This window comes from Vanacampus margaritifer, chromosome 1, assembly GCF_051991255.1.
Source record: "Vanacampus margaritifer isolate UIUO_Vmar chromosome 1, RoL_Vmar_1.0, whole genome shotgun sequence".
Taxonomy (NCBI): domain Eukaryota; kingdom Metazoa; phylum Chordata; class Actinopteri; order Syngnathiformes; family Syngnathidae; genus Vanacampus; species Vanacampus margaritifer.
The window spans coordinates 33,825,126-33,852,014 of NC_135432.1; the positions used below are offsets into that span (position 1 = coordinate 33,825,126).

The window sequence follows — 26,889 nt, forward strand, 5'->3', positions numbered from 1 at the left end:
CGGAGGCCCCTCCCCTTCTGATTTCCCAAAGATGTCAAATTGGAAATCGGATAGCAGAGTGGAGCCGCTGGTATTGAGCCCGGCGAAAATGTCCTCCAGGAAACTGGACGTGCTAATCTTTGGCTCAGCCGCCACCTTGTTGAAAGAAAGCGTTCCCTGGGCTTTCTCTTCTGGAAAATGTGTGAAAACTTCTGGATCTGAAAGTGTGGCCTCAGCACATTTGGCACCAGCTGGCACGAAGGCATCATCCCTCTGTGCCAATTGTAGCACTTCAGTTGGCATCCAGTTTGATTCGTCACTGGAGTCAGCTTGGAACATATCTCCAGTTCTACTTGCGTCTGCCAAAAGGTTGGACTGAAGTTCCTTTTCCTCATCCTCTGTCAGTCCTTGCAAAAAGACGTGGTGGTCAAGCAGCATACTGTTGTTATTATTGTTGATGTTTGAATTTAAGGTCTCTTCATCTGGTAAAGTCACCCGTAACTCCTCTTCATTTCTCCCTGTAGCCGCATCTTCACCTGTTGCATAACCTGTCTGTCTGCCACTTACTGTCACTTCCTCCACAATCTGCTTTTCTTGCGACACTACCATCACACTTTTCACAAACCCATCTACAGTCTCTTCACTTTGCTCCTTCACTTCAGACTCCTCAACAGAGTCTAGTGGAGGCAAAGAGTTTAAGGCACTGTTGTTCCCTTCCTGGCTGGCAATCTCACCTGCCGCTTCCTGAGAGCCAGAGGCAGGACAAACTGAGGCCTCGACTGCAGTCTCCTCTTGTGTTTTCGTATTTGAGGTTAAATCAGCACTCAGTTGCACATTCTCCTGCTGTGCATTTTCTGCTTCGGCAGGGGGGATGACGTCCATTTTCACTGCAGGCTTTAATGGCTCAGTGACTTCTTTTTGTTGGACTGCAGCCTCTGTCGGGGGCCATGATGGCTTCATCAACGTCAGCTCCTCCTCAATAGTGAAGGACCTCTTGGGAGAATCAGTTTGGGGCGGCCACACAACAGAAATCTTACATGTGGACTTGGCTTGTCCACTTCCGGCTGAGCTTGTGTCACATTCCTTATAAATAAATTTGCTCTGAGCAGTGGGATGTGTAGAATTCTTGACTTTCTTTTCAGGCGAGACTGATTTGATTGCAGTCGTTTCAAATGAAACCTTTTGGTTGTTATTCCATCGTTCTGTGAGTGGTTTCTGTCCAAATCCTTCGTCATAATTTCCTTTGGACTTGAAGAGTTGCTTGTAGTGTGGCGTGCAATACATTCGTCCATGGAGAGATGCGTAGTTGCCAAGACTATTAAAGAAGGAGCACAAAGAGCAGGTAAACTCTCAGGAAATAGGCACAATAAAATATTTACAATATCGGGTCACTTCACCTTAGTTTGCCTCTACAGTGGTCACAGCGAAAGCAGCTTTTATGGAAGTTTTGCTTGTCTGCAATCAGAGCTTCCATGGGGTACACCCTCTTCCGACACACCCTGCACAGTTCGGAATCTGGAACTTGAATCTTCTGCACACAGAGGAGATGCCATGTTGATTTACATGAACATACAGTAACAACAGCATGCATCTTAAAGAACATTTTCAAGCGGCAATGACATGCAATACAAGAGCTATGTTGAAAATCTAAAATATAGTAATTCTAATAAATCCTTGACTGACAGTACTGCTGGAGTCACATTGTTGTAAGAAATGTTTGGGATCAATCAGCCTCATGTAAAAAATTAAATAAAAAATCTGTGCAACCAGTCAGTATACTGACTGTTTTTTGTGTGTCCCCAGAACCCCCACCACCCCCAATACAACAAATCTGCACCTTTCAGAGTGGCCTTTTATTGTGGGCTGTCTAAGGCACACCTGTGCCCTAATCATGGCGTCTAATCAGCATCTTGATATGGCACACCTGTGAAGTGGGATGGATTATCTCGGCAAAGGAGAAATGCTCACTATCACAGATTTAGTTTTAAAAAAATCCGCTTGTCTTCTAATCTTTGTTGACAAAAATGTTCCAAAGTCAAGGTAAATGAAACCTTTTTCTCTTTAAAAAGAAAAACAAAGACTATCATAGATTTAGACTGGTTTGTGAACAATATTTGAGAGAAATGGTGATATTGTGTATGTGGAAAAAGTTTTAGATCTTTGAGTTCATCTCATAAAAAATGGGAGCAAAAACAAAAGTGTTGCATTCATATTTTTGTTGATCAGCTGGACCTTACGAACCTGGTACCGGATCCAGCAGAACCTTTCTGAAATTATTTGTATTTAAAACATTCTTGCAGTGCCACTGTGGATACAGTAATTAGACTTAATGCAGATCATATCGCAAGCCTGGATGCATTACTCAAAGTGCAATCTGGAAAACCACAGACTATTGGATGGTACCGAATTCAAACCAGTGAGAGCTGGGCCACAATGACGTCAGCATTTTCTGTTTTGATTCGTTGGTCAGAGCAATCCAATTAGACAAGTCACTCAAGTCTGCTTTATCTCACACAACCAAGTGTGAGAAATATTAGTTCAATATGTTAGTGTCATTGCTAGAATCACACCTAAGTGGCATGAACAAACAGGAAAATATGTGAGCTGTGAATATTCGGTGTGAAACTGCTTGAATCAAGGCACCTACCTAGAAACTGCTGAAAACACCAAAATGCACATAACAACAATGATAAAGCAGGGTTAATCAAATGTTTCTTTTTACATGACGTATTAAAATGTTACAAGCCAAAACACACCATCACGCCTGTTTAGTGTCCTCATGCTGCAATGTTGGCATTACCCATCACGACAGTCTCCTGCTGACGTGTGACAATCTGTGAACTCCTCTGCTCCACCACGCTGAAGCCTACATTCTGGAAGCTTCCTTGGCTCTCAGCCCAAGACTGCTGGAAGTTTCTCAGTAGCTCCTCACTGGAGGCATCGGAGGGCACAGCAACGGTTACGACTCTGCCTCTCACCACATCAGCGTAGGATGGAGGGTTGCCACGGGTCACAGAGCTGCCAGAGCTCTGAGAATGCACCTCATTCCTCATCATGTTCCCAAAGTCATCCATGCTACAGAACCGCTCAGTTAGCGAGGATGTTTCAGACTGGTCCACTGGTTTCGAGTGTGAAAAGTCTGCTTCTCTTTTTTCAATTTGTTCTCGCAGGTCTCGGGCTGCTTGGGAGCCGTGCTCACCACTTTCGAACACATTCTTTATCGCTTTGACGTTGAATGTTGACACTTCTTCTGTTCGCGGGGTGTGCGGGTCGGTCTCTGTATCCTCAGTGTCGCTCCCCAGCCTCTCTGTAATCACAATTGGCTCCTTCCTGGAGTAGACTGTTGCTTTTGTAGACTCAAATTTATTTACCAGCTTTGTCATGTCTACTTTTGGAAGATCCTCTTTCAGGATTTCTACAGTCAAAACCTGAGCACTCTCCTCAGTATCACCTTCAAGGCGTTCAGGAATATCAATCGGATCCTTCCGAAGGTACGGCTTGTTTATGTCTGCTTTCTGGGCCTCCTCGAAAAAAGACTTTTTGTCTTTCACTGTCATCATGGAATCGCCCACTTCTGCCACATTCACCAATAACTGCTCATTCCTCATTGTGGGAGTTGCCTGTCTGAGAGGCGGAGATGATTGCGCTCCACAATCCATAGATAGGTCTGGTGCCGCCATGGGAGGTGGAGGAGTGGGGCTGCAAGAAAGCTGTGAGGTAGCGTCTTTCAGTTTCATCAGCTTCTCAGAGCGGCTCATGGTGGGAGATGGCGTGGCCCGGAAGGTGGATGTGGCAGTGTACTGCTTACGAGCTGTAGGCGGAGGCGTCCCGACAGACTTGTAAGGCGGTGGTGACGGGGTACCTCTGAGCGGTGACTCTATTCTTCTGGATTCAATGCTAATGAAGGTGGGAGAGGGGGTGCGGATGCTTGCCAATGGGGAGTGGACTCTCTGATCCGCTGTCTCAATCAGCTCATGTTGCACTTTGCTCGCGTGCAGTGGCTTTTTTTCTTCAGACCCTTTCTTTTCTGTTTTGGATGAACTGACGCTGATTTTTGATGACTTTGTAGTCAGGCCACTGAAGACCTTCTGATCTGGTTTTGGAGCAACTGGGGGCGGTGGCGGAGGCAACTCTTTCCCTTTCATCTCCACAGCTGTCAGTTTCTGCTCTAGATTTGTGTGCTTAACTTGAATAATATTCTTTAAATAAACCACCATATCTTTCAACTTTTTCTTATTTGACTTTTGAGCAATTGCGCTTAAATTCTTTCTCTCATCTGAACCAAGCAGCCAGTCAGGGAGATCACTTATAATCATGCCGACAGTGGTGGAGTCGATCTTGCTTGGTATGCTCTCGAACTCTTTGATTTGAGTGAGCATCTTCTGCGTTATGTGACATTTCTCTAATTCTGGCATTTCCTCTGAATGGGCCTGATCCATACGAGTCATTTTAGCAGATATGTCACTTTTTGACTTTCCCGAAATTGTCTGCATGTTGCTTATTTCTGCAGCTTCTTTATTTATTTGTTTTTGGTGCATATGAGCAGCTTCTTGCCTCTGAGAGCTGTGCTGGACCATCCTCTCTGTCATGACCATTTCCTGTTGTCTTTGGACCTGCTGTGCCCTTATGTCCTGCTGAACCTGGGACACAGATGTTGTCTTAGCCTTCTTGGGCATTAAAACAGTTACTGCTGGTGGCTGGCTTTCTTTAGCTTCATTTACAGGGACGTGTTTCCCAGACTTCATGTAACTTCCTTCCTTAATGGGCACCACATTTTTGGTCTCTCTCACTTCTGTCGATGTCACGTGGGTGCTTTCCTGGGTCAATTTTGTTTCACTCCTCTGTGACACATTACTTGTCCGCTGCTGTAAGTGCGTTTCACTTTTCTTTGCCTCTGTTTGTCCCAATGTGTTGTGTTGCTCATCTTTTTTGTCAGTCTGCATCTTAAAGGTTTTCACCTTGAAACTTGGCGTTACCTTGGGAATTTTTGTAGGTTGAGAAGGTGGAATATTTCCGTCTTTTGTCACCACCTCATTGACATTTTTCACATCTTTGGTTTTCACCTTGGCTGCAGCCTGCCTTTGGGCATGTATGTTTTCTTGAGATAGACCACTGTGTGTGACAGCGATATTACTAGCCCTGGACTTCTTAATAAATTGCTGCTGCTCAGTAACTGAAGAGGTGACAATGGTAGCACATGATTGGGCTTGTACATTTGAGGATTCATGTTCAGACTGGGAAAAAGCTTGACTCTCGACCACAGGTGCAGGTTGATTTAATGTGCTGACTTTTGAGGAGAGTGATTTTCCTGACGAGGTCTTACTAGAAGCTAGCTTGTGATCTAAAGAATTATTGGAACATACTGGGGGCACTTTCTTATTTGCCACAGAGATCAATGGCTTGCTCAGAGGAATCTGAGATGGGATTTTCTTGGAGGCTGTATGTTGCACTGAAGTTTCTTCTTGTACATTTGCTTTCGCTGCTTCTGTCTTCTCTACTTTTTCAGTCCCATTTAAAATGGAACGCTGAAGACTGTCATCATTGGTGGGGGCTTGTATATTTACTGGGGGAGAGGTGGGAGTTGTGACTGTACTTGTCCCTGTTTCCTCATTCTCCATTTTGTGCTGACGGTATTTTTCCTCTGCAAGCATTAAGGGAGTTTTAAATTTGTGAGCGTACGGCCTCGGCTTTGGTGTAGGAGCTGGTTCGGGAGGCATTGGCAACTTCATGGGGGGAGAAAATATTTTTTTGGGTGGCTGTGGGCTTGATTTTTGCATCAATTTGACAGAAGGGAGGTTTGCTACTTTTTTGTCCGATTGAATATTCTTGTGTTCTTCCTGCTGGCTTGCTTCTGTTGCACCTTTCTGAACTTTAACCTCTGTGAGGGATGTGGTTGTTGTTTTTTCTTGGTCAAGGTGAAGCTGAGTGGGACGTTGCAATGGAGTCTGTACGTTTCTTTGCCATTTTGGTTTAACCGGTACAGGCCTTTGTGCCTCAGGTTGTTTAGGCACTTTAAACAAAGGTTTACCAATGGGCTTCGCTGGATTTGTAGCAGGAGGTAGAGGCATTGCATTAAGTTCCTCTTGTGAGGGTGGGGGAGGAAGAAAATCTTGTCCAGGACAAGAGGTTGGAGGAGGAGGCGGGAAAAATTCTGGCTCTGACTTTCCACTTTCAACAGGAGGCGGCGGTGGTGGTGGTGGAAGGTCACTTTCCTGCGTTGCGGTGGGAGCTCGGGACAAGCAGGATGCTGGGCTTTCCAGCACTGGAGATGGCGGTGGAGGGAGAGAAAGCTCAGACTCCGAGGGAGGAGGTGGTGATAAGGGAGGTGGAGGGAAGTGAATTTCCGGCTTCCCTTTTTTGATCATGCCCCGTGTCACCATGTCAAGATTAGAATCACTCTTCATGTTTCTAAAGCTTTTATTTTGTGTGAAAGCCTGATTCCCTGTTTGCTTTTTAGCTGTATGCTCAGTTATTGTGACATTTTGTTTATGAGAGACAGTTTCCTGCACGTCGGTCGTCTGTATCTTTTGAACTTTCTTTGTTTCACATATTTGTTTGTTTGAAACATTTGACTGCACTAAGGTGTGCACCCCTTTAATTGTATTCAAGTCAGCTGTTTTAGCTTTTTCTTGCTCATAATTAGATGTTTGTTTAGTGTTTATCATAATGGGCTTAGGGGATTGTGCTTTCTGTGGGGGCAGCACATTGGGCTTTACCTCTTTTATATTCTTTTGTTGAGAGGCCCCAGCAGTATTGTCTGTTTTGGATACAGTCACAGAGGCCTCATTGGTAATTACCTGTGTTTTCACCAGTTTGCTTTCATTGTGCTTTTGCGACTCAACGCTTTGAGAGAGGTTTTTCACAGCAGTGTCTGAACTGCCTGTTATGCTCTTCTGCTTTTCTTCAAAGAAGCGCTCCTGTGTCACTTGATTTAGAGTTAGTGGATTTTTCTGCGGAGCCTTTGCTTTTGAGTGAATACGCTTTGGCTTTGAATACTGTTTTCTTTGCATCAGGCACTTTATCGCCCCTTGAACATCCCCTTTCACTACTTCCTCTTTGTCCAATAATGTTGTTTCCTGTCCCTCATAGAGTGTTTTTATGGATGTTTTCACATCTCCTTCGATGCTCCCCCGGCGCTGCATCCTTGGGCTGGTTGTTGGCTCAAGGAGGAGCTGAATCGTTCCCTTAACATCCCCTTGTTCACTCACTTGGTGCTGATATGACTTTTTCTCACTGGAGGCCTCGTGTAAACTTTGCATGGCATTGTGGATGTCTCCTTTGACAATCTCCTCTCTTTCAACTTCCTTGACCGCACGTTTGGCCTCCTCCAGGGACTTGAGGGTTCCTTTGATATCACCTGGCACTAAATCTTCAACAGTAACTTCCATTTTTGTAGTTGCAGACTTCTCAAGTGAGTCAAGAGCACCTCTAATATCTCCTCTGATTATTTCTGGCTTTTCCATTTCTTTGAGCTGATGCTGAGCCTTCTCGAGCGATCTTAAAGTTGTGGGTATGTCTCCTTTCACCACCTCCTCTTTCTCTATCGCCGCTTTCTGGTTAATGGCTTGACTCAATGAATCCAAGGCTGCACTAAGGTCACCTTTCACAATGTCCTGTTTTTCCAGGGTTCGGTAAGTCACAGTGGGCTCTGTCATGAAGACTTGGACTATGCTGCATACATCACCAGGAACTATATCATCTTTTGCCACTGTGCGACCTATCTCCTGCTGATTTTTTCTGAGCAAGATTTTGGTTTCCTCAACATCCCCACCAATAATGCACTCTTTTTCTACTGCTTGCACAGTTTCATCTGTCTCAGACTGAAGCTGCTTCAAGTAGTCCAAGGCACCAGACTCAATGCATGTTGTGTAAAAGCTGACATTACCCCTTTCTATTTCTCCTACCCTTATCTTTTTGGGGTCCTCTGCCCCCGAGTTGGAGAGGAGGCGGTGAAGGGTTTTGCTGACATTCCCTTGAATGATATCTTCTTTCTCCAAACTTGCGCTTTCCCCTTTATTCAACAAGGAATATATTGTCATCCTCACATCTCCTTTTTCATCCTCTTGAATCAGAATACCACGTTTGGAAGAACGCTCATTCCTAAGCAAATTGTTTATGGCCTCCTGAATGTCCCCATGGATAATTTCCTCTTTCTCAATATTGCTTTCTCTCTCTTGGTTGAACAGTTGATCCACTGTGGTGTTGATATTGCCCCTCTCCTCGATGTCTATTGTTATCCCTCTCTCAGTTGTCTCCCTGCGATTCAAGAGGTTCAACATTATGTTGCTCAGGTCCCCGCGGATGATCTCTTCTCTTTGAATTTCGGGGGTCTCCTGGTTCATTAGTTTGTACTTGGCCATGCGGACATCGCCAATTTCATCTGCCTCAATAAGGATGCCTTGAGAGTTGACCATTTTCTGACAGTAAAGTTCCTCAAGTGTCTCTTTAATGCTTTTTCCTACAATTTCTCTTTCTTCCATAGTCCTCTCATTGAATTCATGGAAAGGTGTTGTTTCAAACAGCCATGTAGTTGTCTTTACATCCCCCTGTGGGATTTCTTCCCTTTGAATCACAAGCTCTGTGTCATCCGTCTTTTTTATGCTGTCGAGCGGCTGTTTCTCAAATAGCCACACAGACTGTTTGACATCACCTTTCATCACTTCCTCCTTTGTTACTTTCTCCATACCATCATACTCTGCTCCTTCACCGCCAAGCTCATCAATCGCATGTGTTTCAAACATCCACGTGGCCGATCTGACATCCCCTTTTTGGATTTCACTCACACTAACCGTTCGGATGTATTTTTGTGACATCTCGTCTGTCTCGAATCGCTGCTTATTTGTCCTCACATCACCACCTTGGATGTCTGCAACTGTTTTGGACATCACTTTTATTTCCTCTGTGATTTCATCTAAAGGTTGTGTTTCAAACCTCCATCTGGCAGAGCTAACATCTCCTTTGTTGATGCCCTCTTCGGTAACAGATTTTATGACATACACTTCCTCTGAGTCTCTAATAGAATCTAGGGGTTTGGTCTCAAACAGCCACCGGGCACCCACCACATCTCCTCTCATGATCTCTTCTTTGGTAACTGTAGTAACTTCATGGTAATGGCCTTCTTTGTCACGGATAGCATACAGAGGTTGGGTCTCAAACATCATGGTGTAGTTTTTGACATCCCCTTTCTCTAAATCATTTCTAAAGATACTTGTGAGTTTTGAAATATCGGACTCAGTGGATTCGTCTTTAATTTGATCCAGGGAGAAAGTCTCAAAAGTGAACCGGCTTTTGTTAACATCACCTCCTTGAACATCGGTGACTGTTCGAATTTCTCTGTCCTCTTTGGATTCATCGTGGATTGTATCAATTGGGTGGTTCTCAAACATCCACGTGCAATTGACCACATTGCCTCTGCGGATGTCCTCAGCTTGCTGCATCTTTAACAACTGCATTGTCTCCTCAGAGGTGGAACTCACTATGTCTGATGAACGATTCTCAAAAATGTACTTCATCCTGGAAACGTCACCTGACTGGATGTCGATTTCTGTGACCCTTCTGAAAGAACCACTATCCTCGCCAGTTAGGTTTTCAAGATTTTCTGTCTCAAAAAGAAAGCGGGCCAGCCGCACGTCTTTTCCTTGGATGTCTTCTTGGTTTACAGTGCAGGTTTTTAAAATAGTCTCAGACTCTGTATGGTCACGTATGTTGTCAAGACTCTGGGTTTCAAAGAGCCAAGTGCATGTTTTGACATCACCTCTCTGCACCTCCTGAACATTTGCCTCGCTATCTTCAGCCTTTTCATAAAGGACATCCATTGGTTGTGTTTCAAAAAGCCACCTGCAAGTCTTAACATCCCCTCTTTCAATTTCAGTCTCTTCTTTAGTCTCCCTTTCTTCACTATCAACATGTTTGATGGCATCAAGCTGCTGCGTTTCAAATAGCCATTTGGCTGTCTTAACATCCCCTGACTCAATCTCTTGTTTCGATATACCTTTTATGATCTGAAACTTTTTTAGGCTTTCGTCAAACTCATCAATAGGCCGTGTTTCAAACATCCAACGACAACTATGCACGTCTCCCTTGACAATCTCTTCTCGCCTCACAGTCCTCACCTCATGGTAATGGCCAGAACTGTCTTGCATCGCATACAAAGGCGTGGATTCAAAAAGAACTCGGTTGGATTCCACGGATCCACTTGTGACGCCCTCGACTTGAATTTTCTGTGTCCCTTCACATTTACTTAAATCCATACGTTCAAACCTTTCTTTACAGTTTACCACATCACCTTTATCTAGAGCTTCAATATTCACAGTTCTCATCATTTCTTTCTTCTCTTCTCGTATATTGGCCAGAGGTTGGCTTTCAAAAACCCACTTTTGATGCCTCACGTCGCCCTTCTCTTCTTCAGTTGCTTCCATTTTTTTAAGTTTCCCCACGTCCATTAGTTCCTTGAGATTTTCCATGGGCACTGTTTCAAACAAATGCTTTGCTGACTGCACATCACCTCCCATTATCTCCTCAGAGGGTAAAAATCGAGCATTGGCATTATCTTTCAGGGTATCCATAGGCTGGGTCTCAAAAACCAGGCAGTGTTTCCTTACATCAGCTCCAATGATCTCTTCCCTTTTATTCTTGGTGGTCTCCCATTCCTCATCCTTGATGGTGTCCAGAGTCTTTGTCTCAAAAAGCCATCTACCTTTGTTAACCCCCCCTTGAATGTTGTCCTCCATGGAAATCCCACAGATAAGCTTTACATTAGCAAGGTCTTTGTTGATAGTATCAAGGGGTTGGGTTTCAAACATCCAGCGTGATGTCGTTACATCTCCTTTCTCAGTCTCCTCCCTACGAATAGTTGTGATCTCCAGCATCTCTCCCGAATCCCCCCTGATGACGCACATGGGCAGAGTCTCAAACATGCGAGTGGTTGTCTTCACATCCCCTTTAACCTCCTCCAGCTCAGACTTCAGGCTCAAAAAATGGCTCTCCTCAATGGTTTCTGTTTTGCCCATTGAATCTAGATGCTGCGTCTCAAAGAGATACCTGGCAGTTTTCACATCGCCTCCGGTGATGTCTTTTGTGGTAACAGTGTCCTGCTCATCTTCTTGGTAGATCTTATTCAGATAGTCCAGCGGCTGCGTCTCAAAGAGCCAAGTAGCGGTACGAACATCACCTCTTGCAAGATCAGTCACCTTTTGTACCTGCTCAGAAGAAGCAAGTGTCTCATTCCCCAATGCATCCATGGGTTGAGTCTCAAACATCCATGCTGTGTATCTGACATCCTTCCCAGCAATGATTTCCTGCTGTGCAATATTCTTAACATCATTCTCATCAGGGGCGTCATCTTTTATCGTGTCCAGTGGCTTGTTTTCAAACATCCAGCGCCTGGATTGCACTTCTCCTCTGAGGATCTCATCCCACTCCACAGATTCTCGATCAGGGCTCGTACTCCCACTTGAGTCCTCATTTTCAAACATGAAGCATGTCTGCTGGACATCCCCCACCGTTTCCTGAGTCTGTTCTGACTCAGTAAGATTGCTTTGGTAGTCTTCTTCAAGGTTCTTACGGACCTCTGGATGAATATGCTTGTAGAGGCGCTTTAGTTCAGCCATGCTTTTTTGTTTAAAGTACTGTTCCTTGTTAACATTGCTTTTATACGGGGGTGCTTGCTTGTCGGGCTGGGCACTACTCTCAAGGGGTTCCTGCGTTATCTCCAGCAGATTCATGGGAGGAGGAGGAGGAAAGTATTCTTTTGTTTCATGTGTTGCTGATGACACTGCAGATGAGGCAGTGGTCTTTACAGAGGAGGAGCTTTGCTGGTTGATCATGGTTGAAGCTTTGGGCAACTGGCTAACTGGCATCCATTGAAACTGGTTAAAATCCATATCGACCTAAGCAGTTCATAAGTGGGCATGGCAAGAAAAACAGTCAAAGTAAGGTCACATTATCATTCTAAGGGCCAGTAATGTCAACAGTTTCACAATTAAATGTCATGTCTATTTTCAGTTTGCAGTTGATCAAATTGGAAGTTACATCTATGATCATTTCATGTGGCATCATTTCTACTTTTATTTAATAAAACTACTGTCTATTCTGATAGACTGGATGGATCAGGGGAACAATTAATACCTTTATTTCACTAGCTGGCGTGGCTTCCTCGATGTTTTTTTCATATTGCTGCTTCAAAGACTGCGTGGAAACCTTTGGTAGGTCCTCTCCTCCAGCAAGCTTAACTGAATTAGACACAAGATGATGGTTCCCTCATTAAGTCCTTCACAGTGTGGGGAATGGAAATTGAAATAAATTATTTCATTAAAAACCCGGGTACTTCTCATTTTCTGGAACCATGCAGCTGCAATTACTCAGTTTCCTCTTTCTAATATTTTACCATGCATACGTTGCCTCTTTGATTTTTTGTTCCTGTGCATTGAACAGGCAATCGTCGGGATGGCTTATAGATGTATTATTAATATGCATGAAAAATGCATATTATAATATAGAAGACAGAGAGAACTAACCTGTTTCATTGTCATTTCCGTGACTTGCAGACACATTGTTATGGTGCAGTCTCTCCTCATGGATCATCTGCAAAAAGAAGGCAAATTATTAGTATGCTTACAGTCACAGGGTTTTGATCTATGCTATGTGAACTGCTTAGAATATTTGTATTATTCAGGACATATCATGGAGCAGAGAGTCCAGGATCTTATGGATGTGATTTGCAACACCAAATACCTCTTGCATATTTTGAAAGATGCTTGTGGAGGGGACATCTTCTCTGACTGTGCTTCGCATAGTCACCTCGGAGGAGCGGGACACCTCCTTTCAAATGAGAAAAATACACTGACTGAATCCCTCTTGCACTCTCAACATTCGCTCAATAAACACTTTATTTGGTACAATCAAATGACATCCAGTGAAAGAGATGTATCAAAAATTCTGATTTTGCAGTGACATGATAGCTAATTTACCGATTAGTTTAACTGTCTTTTATCATGGTTATAGTTTCCAGTGAAGTCAAAACGAGCTGTGTCATACTGAAAGAGCAGTGTTTTATTTTCTCGGTGATGCAATGCAGTTCTCCACCACTGCAAACTACAGACACAACTGTACTCTTGTCATCGTCCAAGCATGTACATTTTGATGCGGTTCTTGTACTGGTTGTCATTAAATTGTACCCAATACGTGGTTGATGAGTATATAAGTACACTCCTATAAACCTCTATTGCTGAAAGCTGAGACAGCCGGAGAGTCATTTTCATAAAGCTTAATAAGAGCCTTTCATGGTCTGTGGACATATTTTTATTGCTGCACAGCAGAGTTTGAATTACACCCAGTGATTTCCTATTTAAATTGTAAAGAAATGTATCAGCCAATTATTCCAAAATGAAAGGCGTGTGAGCAAGTGGTAGAGTATTTGAGCTTGTCTCCCAGTGCAGTTAACACGAAAAAGACAGCCTCTGCCCCTGGAACCACTTAGAGTATGTCAGGATTATATCTTTTTGAATGTTCAACCAGCTTAAAAACATGGCATAGATCCTGGATAAAACATCTGTGAAGGAAATCTGACTGGAAGTGCTTTCTGCTGAGACACGAGAGCACTCACACGCAGTCGATGAAACAGAGCCAGGCATTTCTCACACACACCTCAATGTAAAATTTAGCATTCAGCAAGGTCTTTTACGCACAGTGCATCCACTCTGCTTTCCGTCTCAATGAACAGATGGGGAGAGTGAATGGAGGGCCAGATTTGACCTTGCTTTGCTAGGATTGAGCAGAAGCAGATGTAACATGTTCTGGCATTTGCTGTATGCAGAGTAGTGAAGAATTGATGATCCAAGATCCATTTCACTTTCATTACCTGAATTCACTAATGCAATAAGGCCTAAACAAATTAATTATGAAAGATGAAATAACTGCTCATAGTAAATCCAGATGTAGTTGTGCAATACTAATTCCACTTGTTAGTAAATAGAGTTGAGCTCCCAAAATAGTGATTGACTGAATACAGTAGCAGATCGAATATGGAAAGCAGACAAGACCAGAAAAACACGGACTGATAGGAGAGCACCAGCTTGCTAACCAGGATAAGGGCTAACAACAGAACATTGTTTCCACTTGTCTTCCTGGATAATGTTCATCCACTTGACAACAACATGAACCTGCTGCTATTCCAAGCAGCTCCAAGGACTTGAAAAATTGCTGTAGACATTTCTGTCAGAAACATTTATCATTGTTGATTACAATGCCTCGAGTGCTAATGCTAGCAAAAGTGCACTGGAACACAAGCAAAGCACCTGGGTTTTTTGGTTACAGGTTATTTTAATCACGAAAAACTTACTGCCTCTGCCTTTTTTTTCTTTTCTTTTTTAAAGCACTGAGTTACTATAGCAACAAAAGCAACAACAAACAAAACAGCTGCTTTGCATTAAACCGTTTTGGTACAGGACGTTTGGTTTAGTACAAGAATATGCACGGGTAAAGTTCGGAATTAAAGATGCGTGTGCTTATTTTCTGCCAGGAACTACGTGTGCAGTAGGCTACATGTGCACCAAGTGCGTCATAGCTACAATCAGCTGTAAACCCATAAACCGGAGTGGCTAAAACAAGAGCAATGTGCAGCTTGGCTCAGGTATGTTTCCAGCAATATATATATATATATATATATTGTATAAGTTACAGAATTGTTTTTTTTTTGTGTATCGTTAAACACCTACTGTATAGCTATGTAGCTTAGTTAACAAGTCGGTATTGAAGGAATTACCATTAATTGTATTAATCTTTTGCGTGTTCACATAATTCCAAGATGAGATTCTGGTGAAGAGGGTCCTTGCAAGGTTGATTTATTACAGAGATCTCTGGTCACACAATTGCATACCACCTAAGCAGTGTCATCCAATGTGTGTGTCCTCTTTTGCCCACACAGCCTCTTTATTCAAAACATGAGGAAACGCCTCTGTTGTCATCCCGTGAGGTACAGAATGAGTTTGCATTTTCCCAGTAAACTAGATCATCCTTGAACTTTTGAAAACCGGATTTCTGACGAACAGCAACTAGACTTCTTAGATAAACATAGAAACATATTAACTTTCTCATGTCTGGGAAAACAGTAGAAAAGATAGCAAGAATGTTAAAAGCATTACTCATCAGGTTATATTAGGTCAACATAATTACACCTTCATCAACACATCTATAATGAAATCGAAAACAGGTCAAATGTAGAATAAAACAAAAAATGTTAACAATGTCAACAGTATGAACACAGAATACTGTAATACAAAAAGAGTACACTGCCTAATCTTGGGCTCAACAACTATGTCAATGACAACAACTCAATTGTGTTGTCGTTCTCACCTGCACGGTTCTCTGCTGAAAATGGAACTGGGTGCTGCTGGACTGGGAAGATGATGAGGCAACGTTCTGGTTTTCAAATTGTTTCTTCACACTGGCCAGGCCACCTGGCAGTGAACAGGCCTCAGACTCCTCCATCACCTGGGAAAACAAAATACATCAATAAAATGATCAGAAAAATCTAATGCAAACGTTCACGCCATTTACAAACCCCAATTCCAATTTAGTAGGGATATTGTGTAAAATTTAAATACAAACTTAACTCAACATACAGAACATTTTGTGGAATACACTAAAAAGGCAAGATATTTCATGTTTAAAGTAAAGAATTTGATTGGTATTTTTGAGGGGAAAAAATCACTTATTTTATATTTGATTCCTACAACACGTTTGAAATAACTGGCACAGGGTCATGTTTACCACTGCGCTACATCACCTTTTCTTTTAACAACACTCAATAAGCATTTGGGAACTGAGGACAGTAATTGTTGAAGCTATGTACGTGGAATTATTTTTCATTCTTGCTTGATGTACAATGTACTTCAGCTGTTCAACTGTTTAGGTTTTCTGTTGTCACACTCTGCACTTCATAATCCAGCACACATTTTCAAAGGAAGACAGGTCAGGACTGCTGGCAGGTCAGTCTAGTATTTGCACTCTTCCATGCAGAGATGTTTCCAGATTTTCTGTATCTTTTGATTATATTGCAGACTGTACATGATGAAATCCCTTAAATTCCTTGCAACTGTACATTGAGAAGTGTATTTTAAGCTATTGGACTAAGTGCTCATGCAGTTGTTCACAAAGTGGTGAACCTTGCCCCCATCCTTGCTTGTGAAGAACTGAGCCTTTTGGGGATGTTCCTTTTATGCCCACTCATCTATTTCCAATAAAGCTTTTTACTTATAGAATGTTCCAAACGTGTTTGTTTTCTTCAGCCCCCCAACCCCCACCCCACCCACCCCAAGTCTTTTGTTACCCATGTCTCATGTTTTTGGAACATGTTGATGAAAATGAGAGAATATTTCCAAAAAAGTTGTTCTTTTGTACAGCTAGAGATGTAATGCTTGGTTGTGAAAGGACCTAAAGGCAGGGTATAGTTCAAATACTTTGCATTTGCTGTGTAAAAGACTGACTCAAGTTAACCATTTGGGTGAATTGAGAATTGTCCTTGCAGCTATTCCAACAGCTATTCATAACTAGTTTATTTATTTTTACTATATTAAACATTCAATGTTTCTTGTCCATGCAGCAGCACAGACTGAAAGGTATTTTAGGTAAGGTATTTCACGATCCAACTTAAAAGCGTGCCAGTGCTTTGTAGTAGGCTTTGAAATGATATGTTTGTCAAGGATTGAAAACACAAAAGCCTGATTCACTTTCAAAGAAGTGGCAAAAGGTAGATTAGAAGTACTATCCCAATAAAATATTAGGTGTAGTCTATAGCTCTGGCGAAATAGCAACATTTTAGAACATCAGCTTATACTCTTATTGTGTCTGAATTGTATAATGTGAGTGCATGAGTTGGAGCATTATGCAAATGAAGGGGTCAATGCAATTTACAAGAGACAGTAAAAAAAAAACACTTATCAATCACTGACCCATAAGCACATTGATATTATGCAAAAGCAATAGTTTAACATAGACACACGTTTATTCTATATGATGTGGATATACTGTCAATGTCAAAGTCTAATGACTAGTGACTAATCACTTATGGCACATTTAATTTCCAGGAAAACAAAAACAGACAGGACTGTTATGTGAGATAAATTCATCTTTTCACATCCATCACTGTATATTTTAAAGTATAAGTTGAAATGGACTTACAGGTCTAAATATAAAGTATTCTCTTAATGAACAGGACTGCTGCAGTTCTACTCTCAGCTTGTAACATTGAAGTATTACAATTACATCATACACTGAACTCACTATAATTCATTGTCCAGTTGTTATTTTAAGACAACAGATTTACACCTGCATGATTTCTGACAGTATAGGCTTGTTCAAATAAAGTAAAGGGCATACATCTCTTTACTTTGTTATGAGTCCTGACCCATAGCTAAGAGAATGGGGGTGGCATGGTTTCAAGTGGTACACTGAAGGACTGCTCTGGTGGCCAATGGAGATACTCAGTAAAAGCCTGGTGTTATGAAACATTTTTATTTGGCTACATGTTTACACAGGGCTGGACTGAGACTCATTTTCAGCCCTGGAGTTTCAAGGCTCAGACCGTCCCACTTTAGTTTATAGTGTTTTAATGAAGATGTATATTTCATATGTATTAATACATCAATCTAATATAGAATAAACATTCGAATAAGTAACCAACGTCAATAGCTATGTTGTATATGATCAAAAATTAAATAACTTAATAGATCACAATCAGTATATCAGAACAATTATGAAAACATAAATGAAGTCAAGTGTGCTAAAGAAATTGATTTAACCACCTGTCATATTCTCTAAACAGAAAGCCTAAATAAGGAGTTAATTCAGCAAGGTACAAGACAAATTTGATAATTTTTAAGAGCTCAGATAATGAACTGCAATCACACTTTAACTTCCTTGTGCTGGAATATTGCTTGAATTACTATTAGCAAGGGCAGGGTTTACAAAATTGGGTACAAAATGCAAAAGCTAGTTTCAGTCACATTTAAAAACTTGTAATTTCTAGATTGGTTTTCAATGTAATTACTATACATATTTTTTTTAAATCCCTAAAATCAGGTTAAGCCCTACTATTTATCTCTTCCTTCTAGTGGGGCAGAATGTTTTTTTTCTCTCCATCAATGTAACCTACTGTTCCCAACAAATACAAATACCACAACACTAAATGAAAAAATTATCAACCAAATATGCTATTGGACCATTATTTACACCTTATTTTGTTTGTTTATGTGTTGGTGTTGCTGACTGTCTTCTCCATGAGGCACATGCACTTCTATTAGGGCTCTGCAATGAATTATACATTTGAGTTGGGGCGCATTTGGCGCGTCAGCCCCACTCCTTTAATATCGCATTTTTTCAGTCTTTTTTGCTATCTGACATGACTTTTTTTTATGAGTGTCTTGTTTGGCTGTAGTGTCGGCCAGCGAGAGAGGGAGAGAGAGAGAGAGAGAGTGTGGCGCTTGCTTCAAAAATGCGTATGATCCATTCTGCACAAAATAGCGGCCAAAAGGTCCATCATTCAGTCCGACCACGCAGGAAAATGCAGACCACTCTAAATTTGTCACTCTATCTGGCTAGGTCTCTCTACCAAAAGCACTTTAATTGCTGCTTTTGAAACAAACTCGCGGCCCGAAATAAACAGCGCCCCCCCCCCCCGGCGTCCAAACGGGAAAAATCCCGCCTCCTCAGTCCGGGCCTGCGTTTACATATTCAATGTTGCATATTGGCGAGCATATAGTGTGTTGCAATGTAATCCCACATCGACTAATCATGCTGTACAGTATTTGATATGGGAAGAAAACTCAACATAGACTGTTTATTTTAGTTGGATGATCGACAGGGCACACTGGAGTTCTGGAGGCACCTTGTCACATTTGTGTGGATATGCTAACGACAGCCGCTTAAGGTAGTGAAGAAAGTGGGGGAGGAAATGAAAATCCCATGCAGATTTTGTCTGGCAGATCGGGCCCGAGCTCTCAGCTGTCAGTGTTGCCACAAGAGGCCTGACACTGAGCATTAAGTGAGGTCAGGGAGGTTGAGGCACTGCAACACTGGCCATTATAACAGTGAAGTGCACGGAAATGATTCAGTGCATCCTGCTTGAAGCTGTCCTTGCCGGGATCCCATACTGCTTTTATGTGACATTATGGCACAATTTTTGAACTCGGCACAGAGAAAGGATGGATGTATGTTTGTAAAGTGTATTTGATGCAATTTTAAAGGGCCTAAAAAGGCACTAACAACAAACCCTTTCTGAAGCGAAATGGAGGTAAAACTTGAGGTCTTAAAAGGCTTCCTGTGAAGACTTGTAACCAAGAGACGGCTGTAAGAGCAAAGATAATGCTGTATCGCAATTTAGCGCAGCTAATGCTTATTTTACTGGTCATCATTTTGAACATTGAATGTCTTGTCTTTGTAGTGTAAGCAATGGAATATTAGTAGTATTTGCAGATAATTGTATTCTGTTTTCATTTACATTTTACACACAGTCCCAACTTCATTGGAATTGGAGTTTGTACTTGCCACAACATAGGGTATGTACTATGCACCATTTAAGGAAATTAAATACAAGATTTGTGGTGTAGTGTTAAACTGCATATCATAATTTCAGTATATGCAATATGTTGTCTTTCTAGTGCAGTTTAATAAGGTAACCAACATAACAAAAGTGTCACTCAGCATGTTGCAATGCAAGCCTACAACACTGCAAAATGTAAATACATGCATTATTAAACAAGCACAGCTACACTACTTTCACATTAAATTAAACATTGTCATTGTGTGTACCAAATTAAATGGCCGCTGGCCAGTCAAAATGTTAATTGATTGAGTCCACATCAATACATATAATGTATACTTTGTTTCAGCCTTTTTTTTTATTGTATGAATTTATATATATATATATAAATGATGACCTTGGCTAATTTGCTGTTGATTTTAGGGTGTTAATCCTTACTCAGGATGCAGTCAAAATGACATTCAAATAATGACTGATTTCCTGTGTTAATTTTGCCATACAGTGACTATCTGTGATTTGCTTCACCAGTGCGTGTTTGGACTTACCTGAGCAGTGAGCAAATTTCACATTAGGATTTTGTCAAGCCCTAGTGCAATATATAATAAAGTCAAATATAGTCTTGAACACTGCTTTGGGAGCTATAATTTTACATTCTGTTAGAGTAAGTAATTCAATCCAGGTTGCTTCTCAAGGTATTTGAAAAAGGCCATTGGAGAGGAACTACCAACAGTTTATGAACATCATAAAGATGACAAGGAGCTCAAAATACACATTGCTTGCTTTTTTCTTTTTTCTTTTTTCATTTTTCTTTTTTTTAAATCTAGACGCAAACTTCATGTGCTTCTGTAGTATAAAGGCTTGACTAGGGACATTTATTTGCTCTACTTAGAGTGTTGCAGATGTTTAGTATTTTGTGAAGCGGGTTCTGCATGGGTGCAGTAAGACACACTGCTGTCTGTTGATTGGTTGGTGAAGAATTGTTGTTTCCATGCTTCAATTGGAATGGAATGTATAATCACGTCACAGTTTTTATTCTTGTTTCCTATCAACATTGTATGTAGTAGGGTTAGTCCGTTTGTGCACAGCTGCCAGTACACCATGCCTTCCCCTAAATACTGCATGTACCTCACCGTACTTACCGCTGCAGAGGAGGAGCTGCTGCTTTCTTTGTGGGACACTGCAGCCTGATACATGGCCAGACGCTCTTTCAGTGATACAGACTCGCTGGTCTCACGGTCATCAGCGTCTGGAGCCCGACTCCCCTGGATGGACTGTTGCTCTGCAGCTACATACACACAAATATGAAGACATGGCCTCAGATGTGAATAAAATGTCATCAGTGCTGGGCAATAATGCCGTTATTTGACATTATTTTTTCTTATCAACACTGTATATTTAGACGCAAGATAAGACTCTGTAACGAAGCCGTCAATAAGCACATGCTAGATTATGTTTTTTTATTTTGCTCAATGCACCTCCATGGACTACCAATTAGAGGAGACCATTGATTCTGTATTTGACTTTTCTGCACTACAAAGCATCATTAAGCAACAGAGAACGCTGCACCGCGTCTCAGCACCGCGTCTCAGCACACACCCACACTGGACCTTTTAGCTCTTTACGCATTCAGTCTTTCGTGGCAACAATGTGGTGGGATGAAAGAAAAACCTACATGAAAATGATTTTCTCTCATTATCTGCACAGGCTGTAACCTCTGGACATTCTGAAATCCTACGCCTTGTTCTCTTGTCATCAGCTGCTCACATACAGTATTTGCTGCACATGCACTGTGTGTGCACTAATGGTAAAAGTCATTAGAACTTTTTGTAGAGAGTTGCAGCACCTGCGTCTTTAAAAACATATTGGGGCACAATAAAGATCCCATCTGTGCCATCCTCTTTGCTTGCTTTTATTTCTTTCTATTTGTGCTTGGCTGTGCAGCTTCTCGCTAAACATTTAAATCTGCTTAGTGCAGTATATACAGTACAGTGTTTACGGAAACAATAAAGGTTTGAGGTCAACACGTGTCATGATACGCTCCTAACCCACAACCCCAATCAACTCTACTTTTATAATCATTCTTTTAAATCACAATTTGAATGGGCATAATAAGGTATTATTGTACGTATGAAATATATAGTGCATCAGGACGGAATGTTCACTTCCTTTGTAGAATTGAGACACTCTTCAGAGTCACTCAAAAGTTAGGAGCATAGGTTTAAGAGCTGGAAACTCTTTAAAAAAAGAAAAGAAAAAAAGATTCATGGCGTTAGTAGGTAGGTACATGTTAAAATCAAGGGCTTTCTATAAATTAAAAAAAAAAAAGAGTTTGTTCCATGAACACATTATAACTTATTTTAATAAGTTGGTCTACATTAAAACAGAGAAAGCAGTCTTAACTTCTGAACAGACATTTTTGCCCTGACTTCTTATTCATTCATTCATTGGTGGTTGCTTGGATTGGCTCAATGGAAAACATTGTTGACAGGAGACACAGAGATTAGTGTTTCAAATGCTAGTCAGCGTGGATGGCCCACCCTTGGAGAATGTGTAGATTGAGGTTAAAAACTGTGCCCAACAACATATCATGTGAGTCACTTGCTATGTTGACCTTGCGGGGGAAGGTTGCTTCTTCTTCATAAATGTTGGTAATAAAATTTGAATTAATTTTAACCACAGCTATACTGATAACCTGGTAAAACAGTTTTTGGTAACTCATCAGTATGGGTAGTACTAGTTTGTAGCCTTTGCTGGTTAAAAATCAAAATCTTCACCCAATGTGCTGTGTCAAATTCTTAACCCCATGAGCTGGGGTTAAATAAGTAACCCTGGTTAACTATTTCACCTGATTTGGGTGACTTTTGACAGAGTGCAGCTGACCCTGACCCTGAACAGAATTCATAGATGGATCCAGCTTCCTCCCACAGTCCAAAAACATCAATGTCAGGCTGACTCAGTACCTGTACATGCACAAATGAATTGGCTCACCAATATAATGTAGTTTTTGGTCACTCCAATTGTTTACATTTTTGTGTTTAATCCCGGTTTACATGCATTGGATACAATTCAATTTTGGGCAGTGCTACATGTACTGTATATCTTTTGAGTTTGAGGTGATATGACGCTTCTTTCATCTTATTTAGGTAACATACGAGGAAAAAAATGTATGTTGATTTTTCAACAAAGAAGAGGTTGCTGGTTGGCTGTGGTCCTCAATACAAATTAGTAAAAGTTGAGTGTTTACATGGACAACATCTCATATGCGGGTTATGTGGCAGTCAGTGACATAAACAGTCTATGCGGTCGAGTTGATACACGTGAACAATGTTGATTAAATAAAGTCTGGTTTAACAGATACAAAACTTTACTTTGGTTTTTGCAAACCTTTCTACAAGTTACTGCACACTAGTAATATTTTTCGTCAGGATCATGAAAGCTACAGTTAAAAACTATTGTATATTTAATGTATTGTTTTATTTTATTTTATTTTTTTATTGTCATGGACAAACAAAATACAAACATTATGGTCCTTTTTTTGTTAGTTCTTTAAGATGAATGTATTTACCCATCACAGTCCCTACACAGCTTTCTTTTTCTTGTTAAATTTATGTAAGTAAGTCAGTAAATTAAGTAAGTAAGTATGTAAGAGGTTGTTAGGAACAGTGGCAGGGATGTGCGGTCAGGGCAGGAAGAGGAGGCAGAGCCTCCACTAATAATGATTACATTAAATTATTTTTCATTTTCCTTTTCAGTCAAATAATTTCAATGATTTCATCATAAAAACAGCTGAATTTGCATATTTTCTGTTAATAAATGGTGCAGAAAGGAAGAGTGGCAGTGCGCCTTAAGTGCTTCAATTGTGGCGATAGGCACACATTAATTGATGCAGGCAGAAATGTGTGCAGAAAAGTACTATATGTAGAAATAAAAATAAGACCAAATGCTATTTAAATTTTTTTTTTTAAAGAGCGTGATCAGCAAGAATACAACATAAATATCTTTGATTTTATACAAAATATTATTGACTTTCTTGCTATCACATCAACACTGTGGAATTGATTGAAGCATCTTGTAAGATTTGAGAAAAAAACATTTTAATCAAAGCCATAATTGAAATATAGTCTCATCTTCACATTTTCCTGAGAATGAATGCTGACTATTAATGAACCTCCCCACACGTCACAGGCATTTGTAGTGACCCGGTATAAACATGCATGATGATTTTGCTTTCCAGTCAAATAGTCTGTGTGCGTTAATCCAATTTATCAAAAGGTGGATATCGTCGGAATAAGGTGTTCAAATGGTTTAATCAATTTAACGCAGTGTTTAATTTTTTGTTTTTACCTGAAGACACTAGATGTGAATATGCTACGCGTCGGTCTTGTTATTTGTTGTTCCTACTCCAGCTTCTTCATAGCCCTTTGAAGGACAAGCAGTATAGGAAATTGTGTCATGGTGTGCATTTATTGATTCATCTTCATACTTAGAGGTGAATATGTTTGCTGTGTGCTGGAACATCATTGCATCATATTAATATTTTATTATGAATACAATTACAGTAATCTAGTCTGGCCCCTGAGGATCAAAACGGAAATAACTCCCGACAGGGAAAATGTTCCCCACCTGATTTAGAGTGTGACTTTGACTTTGAGTGGTATTAATGACTACGGTTCAAGCATCACATGATAAAAACATGCTGTCCTCATGACAGCAGTTTAAGATTTCTGTTACGTGTGGCATGTTAGTGTGTGATGAGTAATAGGCAGCCAGTGGGATCTGAAAATAAATAGTTTTCTACTGAGTCTATCCTATAAATACAGGTCAGATATCCTACACCTGAGGCTGTCTTGAAACCTCAAACCGGCATGGTGACAGAAGCACAAGGTTAACGGCTTCATTTATCACCAGAGATGAATGTTCACGTCATGGTCTGGAGCTGTCACAGAGCCAGAGACCCGCTTTTTGATGCATGACGCCAGTGACAACAGCCTCTTTCAATGCTATGTTGTCTGCAAAACTGCCATAGCTCAAAGGTGAGCTAGCCAGGCTCAGGCTGAGAAAATAAACCAGGCCTTTTTATATACTGCCTGTTACTGCAGCATCATGTTCTCTTGCACAGAGAAAGATTTAGTAAGGGAAGGGGAGTTGTGTGTACAGGTCTGTGCTGTGTGAATGTTACATAAAATAACTCCCTTACTATCCTAATTATTACGGGCATTTGATAACTTATGTGCTCTTGGTACTAGGAAAACTGCTGACAACTTCATTGTAGGTACAACTGTTAAATTTAAATGTACCACTTTTATTAAAATCAGCTTTATTAGCCATGTATGTAAAACGGAAGGAATTTGTCTTCACTGTCACAACCCATCCAAGAAACTTAAAAATAACAATGACCAACAGAGCGAGACAAAATGAGAAGCCTGGCGGGTCGCTATCAGCGCGCCTAGTTTCTTAGATGAGAAAAGATAACTTTCAGATTCAGAATTGTGGATTCAGAAAGTGAGTGGCCTCCCTGACTCTGCCACACTCCCGCTGAGGTGAGACAGAGACAAACGAGTTATTTCAGTGATTAAGGGATACGTGGCCAGGCAAGAATACTGCCCGAGCTAAACCCAGCGGTGTCACACCTCTCTCTCGGCTCTCTGCACACACCACACGCCCGCAAGCGACCCAATCTTGTGCTATTGAACAAAGTCTTTGGTTGACAGTTGCGCCCCAAATGAGCTCGACTAATTGAAGCGTCAGCCACGGAGGCTGATTTTCTGCTCACAGATGAAAGCGAAACAGGCGCAATAATTGAGTTGTCATATCTATCAGAATAAGTTCTTTAGGAGTAGAATGGATTGCCCTGGAGTGCTTCGTTGTGCTCAGCTAAGCACTTTGTCTCTCATTCGCTACACTCGCAGAAACCTCCCGATGAGCTTGTCGCCAGCGATGGTAGCTGAGTGAAAACAGAAAGTGTTTCCTTGCAGAGTCACTGAAATATCACAGTTTGCTCCTTCTGGCACTTAAACAGAACAGCAACTTAACATCACAATTTCTTCCTCCTCACCCCCCAGCCATTGACAAAATCACAAATGTTGTCTCCCATTTCCAATATGTTTTCTTATTTTGAAGAAGGCTCGCTATTTGAACGTCCGTAATTCACAATGACTGCTTACCTTCTGCCTAGGACACACTGAACAACTGAAGTCAATAGAATCCCACTGAATAGCAAAGGGCCTTGAAACTCCAGAAAGGAATACTTATGAGAAAAAGAAGCAGAGTCCTTGATAGAGACCAACGGAAAAGCTTGGAGGCCAGCTCCAGCAGCGTGTTCCTCAGCAGTGAGGCCCTGGCATGCAGTGACAGCTGATTTTATTTTAGAATCCCCCTTCGTAAAAAATAGGATGGACTTACATGAGAGGATTGGTGCATGCGCCTTGGCCTTTTTTTAGAATCGAGTATCAAGGTACTCCGCATGCTCTTTACCTTATGTCACAGCAGTGGTGTGGACGCAGACTTTACATACAGAGTAAGAGTCGATATGGAAAATACTATAAAAATTCAGGATGTGGGGCATGCAGCATGAGGTTACTCTTTCACAATCTAATGAACCAATACTTGTACTTATTCTAATGACTTGTCTTGAGTTAGCATTTAAAAACAAACTGTCCTACACAATTTTTACTTTGGGTTCTATATTTGTAGACCAGTGTTGTACCTGAATGAGTTCACTGAACAAAAGTTCATGAACTCATAGTTCATATTCTGGGCGAGCGTGAACTGAACGTAGTGCATTTATGCTTCGTGAACATTTCTGTAAACGAGCTCATTCAGAGGTAAATAAACGGCTTTTAACCCAGTTCATTTTTTTCTCTAGGTTGCCAGGTTTTCTCTTGTTCAAAAACCAGAGTAAAGACACCATAAACGGGCCTTAATTACGCGGAAAATGCCATTATCTGGCAACCCAGCGGTGACACACGGTGGCAAGGCACATTCGTCATCAAAATGCGACGCTAGCTTGCCCGATGTAACTCACTTCGTTGTGTGTGTAATTTGTTGTGTGCGGAGCGTATGTGATTTTGGTGTTCCTAAGAGTAACACACAACAAGAAGAAATCCACACATTGTATATTCAAATACAAAACATGCTTTGTTTATAAAACATCGTTAGCACTAATGCTGAAGTCGATGGCGGATCCCATTCAAATGCTAACAGGAAATTAGATGTAGCTCTCTTCACAACAACACTGACGCAGGCGGTTCTTTATTTTAGTCTACAGTATTCTTATATTACTTTCTTACTAATTTCATTTCTCATTGGCCTTTTAAGCTATATTTAAAGTACAAATCTAGACCAATCAACTTAGTTAAAAAAAAAAAATTTTA

General features: G+C 41.1%; 1 protein-coding gene across 1 annotated transcript in view; it reads right to left on the minus strand.

The window, feature by feature from the left end:
• Positions 1–1,166: 1,166 nt before the first annotated feature.
• The window catches only part of xirp2a (xin actin binding repeat containing 2a), a 60,363-nt gene continuing 34,640 nt past the window's right edge, over positions 1,167–26,889 (minus strand). Inside the window, exons 3-10 of the mRNA XM_077550640.1 lie at positions 20,656–20,801; positions 15,331–15,468; positions 12,712–12,798; positions 12,495–12,561; positions 12,106–12,209; positions 2,780–11,867; positions 1,377–1,510; positions 1,167–1,294 (exon numbers count right to left, since the gene is read on the minus strand). Of these exons, the coding sequence (XP_077406766.1) occupies positions 1,416–1,510; positions 2,780–11,867; positions 12,106–12,209; positions 12,495–12,561; positions 12,712–12,798; positions 15,331–15,468; positions 20,656–20,801 (9,725 nt within the window). The 3' untranslated portion in view covers positions 1,167–1,294; positions 1,377–1,415. The remainder of the gene's footprint in view (positions 1,295–1,376; positions 1,511–2,779; positions 11,868–12,105; positions 12,210–12,494; positions 12,562–12,711; positions 12,799–15,330; positions 15,469–20,655; positions 20,802–26,889) is intronic.